Raw genomic sequence first — 12,050 nt, forward strand, 5'->3', positions numbered from 1 at the left:
GACCCTAATGGCAGGTACTTGAGTATGATTTCGAGTGCTTTTAACTGTACTCAAATCCTGACTTGAGCATTGAGTAGAGTTCTAGAATACGGCCCTAAGTGCTTGATTTCGTAACCCATCTAGCTTTTTTAAGTGGGTTTTGGCACAACTGCCATATATGAATCCACCAAAATCTAATCTACTTCTGATAAGGGAAATGTATAGTCTACGTAAATGTTTGGGGTGAACTCCCCACATCCTTCCCGCTAATACCTTTAAAACATTTAAAAGTTTGTACGTTTTTTCACAAATGTATTGAGCACTTCATCGCATCGAAGAATCGAACCACAATCTTAAATATTTAAACTTTTTATTCTTTAGTATTTGACTGTGAATATTAATATTAAGGTTGATTTCTTTTCTAGATTTTCTAACTATACATACATTGGATTTAGATTCTGAAATAAACAACCTAATACTCTCTAATATAGTCTCCATGGCTTTAATAGCAGATTCCAGTTTATCAACTGCATCTAATAAATTACCTTTCTCTACTGTCTTGTACAATACAAAATCATCTGCATATTGAGAAATACTGACATTTTTAATAGTATTTCCAATGTACATGGTGGCTATATTAAATAGCAAAGGAGAAATAGGATCTCCCTGAGCCAGTCCCCTGCAAGTGTGCCTGGTGAAGGGTTCTTTCTCACCTTCTGAACCTTTCAAGGACCCCAGCCCCCCTGTTCGCCTGACCTCAGTCCCTGTGACTTTCAAAAGACATCCAAACTTCCATAAAAGTGTGACAGACATACCAAAGACCATACCAGTTGAAGACACGCTGCTACCAACAATGGGAACTACGTCTCCATAGGTGTGTAGCTGCCCAAGGGAACTACTTTGAAGGGGGTAACATTGATGTTTAGAAAAAATAAAAACTTTCGTAAATAAAAAACCACTCTCATTTCTTTTCTACCACACCTCGTATGTTCCATGAATAGGTATGCATATTAATTATCAATGTACCTATGTGATTATAATAGTCCTATTATAACTAAATACTTTTGAAAACACAAATGACTTTATAAATGTTTCAGAATATATAGTGAAATAAATTGTTATTGCTAAGTATTGTATTTTATAGTACATTGCAATTTATTTCATTAGTATAGTACAATTGTGTTGTATGTTATAGAATAGTGGAAATTACAATGAATAATGACTAGAAGATGCAACAAGTGAATGAATTTATGTATCTAACTCTGTTAACAATTAAGCCAAGTTTTAAAGTGATAATTAAATTATAACTGAAAGTCACAACCTTGAAGCGTATGTTGGGTATATCGAGTATATAACCAGAAATAGAAACGAAATGTCATTTAATTCGTTTGAAAAGCAATTCTGCCATATCAGCCCGAGTTCGAAACAATGGACGGGTGTCGTCAACTGTTTCACTTCAAATCGAGCAGTTGAACTTGAGCTTTGCTATAATGGACGAAAATTGCAAAATTACATGGTTAATATTTAATTACCGATGAAATGTGATTCCGTTTGTTTTGTAATTAGTTGTTTTGCTGTTTTTCCCACACCACCGAATAGAACAGCACGGCATTGTTAGAGATATTATCTTTATTACAATAAATATGTACAGAATATTTTTAGGAATATACGGAGACGAACAAACCGGTCAGTAGTTAGCCTGTCTATATTTCAGTGCAAACGAGAGTTGATATTTATAAGAGCTGTCTGGCTAATGTGTTACCAGAAATATATGGCCCTTATTTTGTCTCTATTTCTGGTTATATACCCGATGGTTGGGTATAAGGCGAAGAAGCAAGTTGGGTATTAACCCAAAATCAATTGGTGCTGAGAAAAGTTACACTTTTTCTGCTTTGTGTATTATGATGATCAGTAATCTGAGTATTTAGAGGCTATTTTTGCCACATGCGACTTGCAGGTATAATATGGATATACCTTTTTGATACAACTCATTCTTTTTACAAAACCTGTGATTTCTTGAATTAAAAAAAAAGTTTGGTATTAATTACTTACGTTGCTACTAGTACTGGTATGTTTAAATTTGTTTTTAAATGTATTTGAAAAGACAATAGGAAAACAATACATTCTAAGTACATAGGTAAACATTTCTTTCTCAAATTAAAACATAGGGAATGTAAGGTCTAAATTTCTTCACTGAATGGTGAAACATCAATCAAATGATGTTTTGTTTAAAACCTTCACTTGAAATGGTCAAGCAGAACAGCGCATTATATATATATTTGAGATCATTGACCCTAAATAATTCCACCTACTCGGATCACTCTTTATGAGTAACTCAGAACTGTGAATAGTAATTAAAACAGATCAAATTATTGGTTGCAGTGATATTGGGCTGCAGAAGCCCTGAAAAGCCTCCCTAATAATAATAATTGACAATATTTTGATATTTCAGTATGATGTTTGTATTCCAGATTATGTCCATTATTCAAGCCGTATTTAGAAGCTATACATAAGGACTTAGAAAGCAAGTTACAACAAGAGTAAGTTTGATCTTTCAATAAAAAAATTACAGCTATAAATATTCCCCATAGGTTTTAAATATTGTAGTAATTTTAGGAATGTACGTGTTTAGAAATATTAGATTTTGCTCACCAAAAGCACCATAGACAGCTGACCAAGGTTGGTATGTTTGCACAAAAGGAGATATAAACCACGATAAGCATAATAATGCTTAGGTTGCCTGCTTGTTTACAACCATACCATAGACAGAAGACAAGGTTGGTGGTGGCTGGTCTAATATAAAATTAATATACAGGTTAAAGAAAGTGGAAGCAGAAAGGGCACACCAAGAACTGCAGCATAGAGTAATGCAGGAGAAACAGAAACAGCAGAGCAACAAAGTATCTGAAGAAGAACAAGTGTAAGTATTGTTGGGGAGGGGAGAGGTAAAAATAGTGGATAATATGTAAGATTGGATTTTTCTAATTATATCAAGTGACGAGACGTATGCGACCCCTAACAGTTGTAGTGCCACTCAGAGCTTTATATTACAAAAATCTCAAATTGGGTACTGCCACTCTATCAGTTACCCTGAGACATAAAATTTATAAGACTCATGTGCATGTGTGTAGTTACACCAGCATGCTTGGCATTTAAAATACATTAATGCTCACTTTACTGCCCTGAACGAACTTTTTCACACGCTGCTACTATATAAATAAATAATATAAAAGTTACTTTATTTACTAAATCTACAAAGTTGAGGAAAGAGTTGAACATTGATTTATTAACTTTTTTTGAACTTTAGTCATTGACCTATTGGCATTGGCTTTAGTTAATGAACTAAATCAATGTTAAATATGTATAATATGATAATATGGCTTATTTATCCAAGACAAGGTATTACAAATTTAGGTATGGATAAAATAAAAAATAAAGCATGTTCATATTTCAGTCAAAGAATAAAAGATGCACTCAACGCGCAAACTTACGATCAGTTCCTGCAATATGCCCAACAACAATTCCCCGGGAATTTCGACCAACAAGCCATTCTGATTCGCCAACTACAAGACCAACATTACCAACAGTACATCCAACAGTTGGCTGTAGACCAACGATTGGCAAATTGCAACATTAACGATACGGAAGAAGAAAACCAGAGTAAAGAGGACAAGGACAATCACCTTAAGGATTGTAATTTGAATGAAACTAATGTTACTAACGTGGATACCAAGTGAGTATGTTTTTATATATTTTTATATAAAAAACTGATAGCCACGTAGTAATGGATTGACCTACCGTCTCTCTGAGTTATTACGGATTTTATGTACGAAATTCAATTTGAATTGGTACATTTCATACATTGGAGCTTTTTGGTAACGGAAAACGTGATTGAAATCTGCACTTCGAAGAAGGTTTAAAATCTTCGAAAAACTGTGTCCGATCTAAATGTGACAGTCAGAATGGCAGGTGTACCTTAACGGATCCTGATGAATTTGGCAAAAAAATGTACCTAATTTGTACTATTAGTACCTTTGTTTAAAAAAGTTGTATCTCCATCAGAATGAAATTATAGCAAAATCAAAGGTACACCCGCCGTATTGACTGTCAATATAGCGGGTGTACCTCGGATTACCAGTATTTATTTAATAACTATAAAAGCTTCTTATTCCAAAAATTTGTACCTTAATAGTACTCTGAAGTAAAGGAAACTCCAGCTAGATCTGCTGGTTAGTTTCTGAGAAAAATAAGACAACATATGTTGAGATTTCAGAGTGTCGTGTGCATCTTTAATGAATCCTGACATATTTGGTACCAAAAAAATATACCAAGATTGCACTATTTAGAACTTATTGTTAAAAAATTTGTACCTCTATAATAACGATGTTATAACGAAATCGAAATTGTAAATATTTTTGTAATTTCTTTTTTATTGATTTCCGCCATTTTAAATTTTGGTAGGCAAAGGTTCCACCATACATCCTCTTCATAATGTCAGTATTTTTCCTTGTTTTGATGATGAAAGGTGACAAACGGCTGTTCATAGTTTATTTCATATTATTATGTCATGAAGGGTTGCAGGTTGGTACCATTTAATTGTATAGGACAGGGTAAGCGTCTTATGTTTTTCAATAAGCAGGTTGATTTAGTAGTTTGATTGACATTAATATTATATATTTATTTATTTATTCAAAATGCAAGTCACAACAATACACGTTCCATTAGGTAAGTACCTATTGCTACGACACCCCGCAAGGGTATGGCACTTAGTCGCTACGTTTTGGCTTACATTATTTCACACGTTACAAAATATAGTAATAAAAATACAATTTAGACTAAAATAACATGTCAATTATCCATCATCAGTCTTCGTCAAAATATTGAAATATTCTCACTAGAATACGTATTTCAATATGTTATTATATTAATAATAAATAAAGCTAGGGAGGGGCGGAGAGTGACCATAATCGTTACGTTTTTATTCTCTGCTTTGGTAAAAGGTCAGTTATCTACTACATTTTTACATGGCACCATTGGAATTAGTTTAAAGCCGGGTGCTCACTAGCGAGCTGTAACTGTAACCGTTGCATGTTATGTAACAAAAAATGTAGTGTGTACGTGGTTCGCGAGCGGTATATATAATACACATACACACACGCGCACGCCCACGCACGCGCACGCCCACACACGCGCACACGCACACGAACACGCACGCGCGCGCACACACTCACACACACGCACGCACGCACGCACGCACGCACGCACGCACGCACGCACGCACACACACACACACACACACACACACACACACACACACGCGCGCGCGCACGCACGCACGCACGCACGCACGCACGCACGCACGCACGCACGTTAAGAAGCACACGGCTCACGGTGGGCTGAAAATCGGCTTTCATAGACTTAGGGATTTCAATTTACAAGTGTCAGTTTTTTGCCGAATATTGCTTCTTTTAGTTATTACAGGGATTTCAATTTACAAGTGTCAGTTTTTTGCCGAATATTGCTTCTTTTAGTTATTACTATGTACGAATATGACACCCGAGTTGATTATATTCCAAAACGAAGGAGTTACAATTCTTTTTCGAAAAATTTGTATTAAACTCGTATGAAAAATGGAATTATCTTTTAAACGGCAAGGAAAACCGTAAGTAATCAGTGTTGGGCAAAATTTAATTGTTCTGGCAATTAAAGATTGACAATTGATTAATTGTCAATTGCGAAACAGCAATTAACGATTATCACACGATTGATCAATCGTTAATCGCAAATATCTACAATTAACAATTAATCAATTTTCAATCTTTTCAATGTTTTTGATTAACAATTAAAACTGACAATTATGATAAATTTATAAGGCATACGGGGGTGAGTTAGGGCGTTGGTTGTGGGGGCCTGCTGGGGGCAGGTTAAGGGGCCCGGTTGGGGGCCCCGGTTGGGAGCCCCGCTTGGGGGCCCCGGTTGGGGGCACCGGTTGGGGGCCCCGGTTGGGAGCACCGCTTGGGAGCCCCGCTTGGGGGCCCCGGTTGGGGGCCCCGCTTGGGGTCCCCGCTTGGGGACCCCGGTTGGGGTCCCCGCTTGGGTGCCCCGCTTGGGGTCCCCGGTTGGGATCCCCGGTTGGGGACCCCGGTTGGGGTCCTCGCTTGGGGACCCCGGTTGGCGTCCCCGCTTGGGGGCCCCACTTGGGGTCCCCGGTTGGGGCCCCCGTTGGTGTCCCCGGTTGGGGTCCCCGCTTGGGGGCCCCGGTTGGTGTCCCCGCTTGGGGGCCCCGGTTGGTGTCCCCGGTTGGGGTCCTCGGTTGGGGTCCCCGCTTGGTGTCCCCGCTTGAGGGCCCTGGTTGGGGTCCCCGGTTGGGGTACCCGCTTGGGGGCCCTGGTTGGGGTCCCCGCTTGTGGGCCCCGGTTGGTGTCCCCGCTTGGGTCTAACCGGGGTCCCCAACCGGGCCCCTAACTGGGGCCCCAACCGGGGCCTCAAACCGGGCCCCCCAACCGGGCCCCCAGCCGGGGACTCCAACCGGGGACCCCAATCGGGGACCCCAAGCGGGGACCCCAACCGAGGCCCCCAAGCGGGGCCCCCAAGCGGGGACCACAAGCGGGAAACCCAACCGGGGACCAGAAGCGGGAACCGCAACCGGGGCCCCCAACCGGGGACCAGAAGCGGGAACCCCAACCGGGGCCCCCAAGCGGGGACCGCAACCGGGGCCCCCAAGCGGGGACCCCAACCGGGCCCCTTAACCTGCCCCCAGCAGGCCCCCACCCAACCGGGGCCCCTAACCGGCCGGAATTGATTTTAATTGCAATTAAAATAAATTCAATTGAAATCAATTGCAATTAAATCAATTGCGACGCGTTTGATTTCAATTGAATTGATTTTTTAATCTGATTGAATTATTGATTGAAATTTAATTGATTAACGCCCAACACTGTAAGTAATATCCTTACAGGTGGTTATAGTGCTAATTATTTATAATTTTTGGCATACTCCAGATAACGGTCATAAATGCCGTTTTTTTTAAATCATCAAAATATTTTTATTTAATTTTACATGTGAAACGAAATGATTTAGTCTTTAAGTTGAGGAACACAAGCTTTTTACATAAAATAGCATCACCCCTATATTCCCGAAGAGTAGGCAGAGGTTTATAGTACACACACACACTTACACAAATATTGTTTAGTTTTCTAATGAATCTAAAAACAAGGGATTAAGTAATTACAACTACCTATTTAATTGTTAAAATATTCTTGTTTATTTATATACATTCTTAAGTTACACACTAAAAGGAACTGTTTCTCCTTTTAGTGTCTAAGTTAAGAACGTAGTATTTCCAAATAATACGAATATACAAAAAAATATGAAACAAAATTTTAAAAATTACACTTACATCAAATAATAAATACCTAAGCACCTATACTAAAACCTAACCAAAGACAAAACTAAAAGTGAAACATTTCTAGTTAACTACATAAATACCTAAAAACCAAACAAATATTTAAAAAAAGCAGTACCTACTTTAAATACAACACAAAATATTTTAATAACTAATTTGATGAATTAATAACCACTTAAACTTATTGGTACAATAAACTTACAAAAATAGCAAGAAATCATAATATTTAATTAAATTTACAAATTCTCCTTATCGCTCTCGTCCGTCAGGACTCCAATTCTGAGTCAGAATCCAGATTGGAGATATCTAAAAACTCGAACTCAGTCTGCTGAAACTGAATTAGATCAAGAGTTTCAGCAAAAAAGCTCTGCTTTCTCTTGGCGTCTAATTTAGGCCTTTGTGCACTTAGAACAGGATCCGAAGACCCAAGAAGCATATTCAGGACGTCTTGATTTGAATCTTGCCTGCTTCTTTTCCGTGAATGATGTACCCGGAACCTCCTGAAATCTTTATTTCGAGACTCTGAGGCTTCTTCCGAAAGAGTCCCAATAGGCACAATGTCGTTTGTCTCTATTATGTCAGCCCCGTGAATTAATCATTTATGCACAGTTGCCGACATGTAATAATAGTCGTATAATTCCACGTATTTTTCTGCTGTTTTCCGGGCAAAATCTTTTCTCTAGATGTGATTGCCTGCAAAATAACAGCAAATCTCTTGATAAGTTCTTCATCCAACCCGGTAATAGTTGCAGGTTTTTGGGAAACTCGAAAAACTTTCTGGCTGTATTCCCATCATTCGCACACACTCACACACACTCACACACACTCACACACACACACACACACACACACACACACACACACACACACACACGCACACGCACGCACGCACGCACGCACGCACACACGCACGCACGCACGCACACACACACACACTCACACACGCTCACACACGCTCATATACGCTCACACACTCACACACTCTCACACACGCTCACACGCTCACACACGCTCACACACGCTCACACTCGCTCACACGCGCTCACACGCGCTCACACGCGCTCACACGCGCCCACACACGCCCACACACGCCTACACACGCCCACACACTCCCACACATCAGCGGATCAGCGCAACTTGTCTGTAGGCAAGTCTCTGGGGAAGCAGGCCCCGCGATTTGACCGCTTGTGTCGCGGCACTGTTTTCTCGCTTCACGCCTCTTTTTCCCTCCAACATGTTAGCGCAAAGTACAAATTTCGGTCGTACAGCGGTGCACACCCCCACCACTAAAGCGCTCTTTAAGGTGGAGTTCACGAACATTCGAGGACTCCACAGTAACATCCACGCCGTCCACCAACATCTTGAGACGGCTCGACCAGAAATGCTGTTCCTTACGGAGACGCAAATACTCTGCCCGGCTGACAGCAGCTACTTGAATTACCCTGGCTATATGCTTGAAGAGTCCTTCAAAGCGAAAGCTGGGGTCTGCTTGTTTGTCCGGGCAGATGTTTGCTGTCGCCGTCTGCGTCATTTGGAGGACCCCTCCTTCTCCATCCTTGGGGTACATGTTGACCTGGGCAGTCATTGCCGTGTCTACATGTGCCTCTACAGATCCCACCACGGCGACATGGAGACAACTCGACTCATAGACCACCTTACTCGGGCGGCAGATGACGCGCAGGCGCAGTTTCCTACAGCGGAATTGGTGTTTTTAGGGGACTTCAATGCTCACCACGAGTCGTGGTTAAGTTCCTCTAAAACTGACCATGCTGGAAGAACTGCCCACACATTCGCTCTCACACACGATCTAACCCAACTGGTAAACCAGCCCACCCGGATTCCAGATAGGGTTGGTGACGCGCCCTCTTTGTTGGACCTTCTGCTGACGTCTCGCCCGGCTGGATATCGGGTGGAGGTCCAAGCCCCTCTGGGTACTTCGGATCACTGCTTGATATCCACTAAAGTGGCAACGTTACTGCCACCACCACCTACTGTGGCTAAACGCCGCATTTGGCATTATGCGTCGGCAGATTGGGACGGTATGCGGGACTATTTTGCATCCGTTCCCTGGCGGCAGCGCTGTTTTAGTGAGGTGGATCCAACAGCTAGCGCGACTGCCGTTGCTGATGAGATCTTAATCGGGATGGAATACTACATCCCGCATTCGGATCTCGTCAGTAAAGGGAGGCGCAACCGCTGGTTCAACCGCGAGTGTGCTGTGGCTGTTGAGAACAAACAGACTGCATACCGCGCTTGGATCAGGGGTCTAGCTTCAGACGATCCCAATACGAACTCACTTAAAACAGCCTACAATAATGCCACCAGGTCTTGCAAAAGAGCGTACATCAGAGCGGATGCTCAGCGCGTCGCACGAGTTGGCCAAGAACTCCTGACGCATCCCACTGGTAGTCGTAGCTACTGGCGTCTGGCCAGAGCCGTTGCGTCGAACTTCTGCCAGCCCTCGCTGCCACCGCTGAGATATTCTGACGGCAATCTAGCCCACAAGCCGCAAGATAAAGCCGACCTCTTGGCAAATCTGTTTGCGGCTAACTCCTGTCTCGACGACTGTAACGCACAGCCACCAACTCTACCTCACTGTGGCTACACGATGTCTGATATTCGTATCAGACAATGCGATGTGCGTACGCAGCTGCAGTCTCTCGACGTCCGGAAAGCTAGTGGTCCTGATGGTATCCCAGCGATTGTACTTAGGAACTGCGCAGCTGAGTTGACCCCCGTGCTAACGCGACTGTATCGTCTGTCGCTCTCTTCAGGTCGTGTGCCGGACTCTTGGAGAGAGGCTAATGTGCAACCAGTTCCCAAAAAAGGCGACCGATCAGACCCGCATAATTACCGTCCCATAGCCATTACTTCCATAATATGCAAGGTTTTAGAGCGGATCCTTAACAAACAACTGACCCAATACCTAGAAGATCACTCCATAATTAATGATCGGCAGTATGGGTTTCGTCCGAAACGATCAACGGGTGACCTTCTAGCGTACTTATCGCATATTTGGGGTGAGGCTATAGACAAACGTGGCGAGTCGTTGGCTGTTAGCCTCGATATAGCCAAAGCGTTCGATCGGGTCTGGCACAAAGCTCTTCTCTCCAAGCTCCCGGCGTACGGTTTGCCAGCCCAGTTATGCAGCTGGATTGCCGATTTCCTTCGTGAGCGGAGAATTCGCGTCGTTTCTGACGGCAGCATTTCGAGGTTCGTGAATGTGAACGCCGGCGTACCGCAGGGATCCGTCCTATCTCCCACGCTTTTCCTTCTGCATATCAATGATATGCTTCCACTTGGGAATATTCATTGTTATGCAGATGATAGCACTGTTCATGGGGGATATCATGGATTCCCCGCAGCTGGGCGCGCCGATACTGACAGAGAGCGATCTGATCTTGTCGTTGAGCTCAATAGAATATTGGACCTTATCTCTGCATGGGGATCCAGTAATCTTGTTGAGTTCAACGCCAAGAAAACACAGGTTTGCGCGTTAACAACAAAATTGTCGCCGTTCCTTCCCATGCCTTCTCTGATGAGCACAGCACTTTCACCTCAGAGCAGTTTTACCTTGCTCGGTATGGAAATCTGCTGTGATTTGAATCCAAGGAGCTACATCGAATCTGTGATCAAAACAGCCTCACGGAAACTCGGAGTCCTGAACAAGGTGCGACGTTTTTTCACGCCGGACCAGTTATGCCTGCTGTACAAAACACAGGTCCGGTCTTGCGTTGAGTATTGTTCGCACTTGTGGGACGGCTCCGCCAAGTACCTACTCGATGCCTTGGATAAATTACAGCGTCGGGCTACTCGAATTATAAGCGACGAAGAGGTCTCATCACGCCTTGAACCTCTGCAACTGCGTAGAGATGTTGCATCGCTTAGCGCCTTTTACCGCATGTACCATGGTGAGTGCTCTGAAGAGCTGTTTAACCTCATCCCCCCTTCCCCGTTCCTGCTCAGAACCACGCGTGCTGGCCTTCGTAGTCACCGTTTCACTACCTGCCGAATTCCATCGCGTACTAAAAGGTTCGGTGGCTCCTTTCTCTGCCGCACGGTTGACAAATGGAACTCCCTTCCGGCACATGTCTTCCCTCCCTCTTATGATATGGGGTCCTTCAAACGAGGCGTGAAGAGGCATATTGTAGGCAGGCAGGGTGGAGGTGGCTAGTGCAGTGAGGATTCCATCGCTGCACTAGGTTCCTTCGCGTTTGGATACCACTTTCCACTTAACATCAGGTGGAGTGGAGTCATTTGCCTGTCATGTATACACCTACACCCTACCTAACCAAAACATGCCCACACACACACTCACACGCCCACACACTCCCACACGCGCTCACACACACACACACTCACTCACACACTCACACACACTCACTCACACACACTCACACACACTCTCTCACTCACTCACACACACACTCTCACTCACACACACTCACACACATTAACAGTCACACTCACACTCACACACACACTCACACACACTCGCGCACTCGCACACACTCGCACACACTCTCTCTCACACGCACGCACTCTCTCTCACACGCACGCAGGCACGCACGCACGCACGCACGCACGCACGCACGCACGCACGCACGCACGCGCGCGCGCACACACACACACACACACACACACACACACACACACACACACACAC

The 12,050-nt window shown here is 43.4% G+C and overlaps 1 protein-coding gene across 1 annotated transcript in view; it reads left to right on the forward strand.

Moving 5' to 3' along the window:
• The first annotated feature begins 1,789 nt into the window (after window positions 1-1,789).
• The window catches only part of LOC113238467 (Golgi resident protein GCP60), a 20,962-nt gene continuing 10,701 nt past the window's right edge, over window positions 1,790-12,050 (forward strand). Inside the window, exons 1-4 of the mRNA XM_026475293.1 lie at window positions 1,790-1,821; window positions 2,451-2,519; window positions 2,795-2,899; window positions 3,434-3,712. Coding sequence (XP_026331078.1) covers window positions 1,790-1,821; window positions 2,451-2,519; window positions 2,795-2,899; window positions 3,434-3,712 — 485 coding nt within the window. The remainder of the gene's footprint in view (window positions 1,822-2,450; window positions 2,520-2,794; window positions 2,900-3,433; window positions 3,713-12,050) is intronic.

This window comes from Hyposmocoma kahamanoa, unplaced genomic scaffold, assembly GCF_003589595.1.
Source record: "Hyposmocoma kahamanoa isolate Upper Pololo Valley unplaced genomic scaffold, ASM358959v1 96017, whole genome shotgun sequence".
Lineage (NCBI taxonomy): Eukaryota > Metazoa > Arthropoda > Insecta > Lepidoptera > Cosmopterigidae > Hyposmocoma > Hyposmocoma kahamanoa.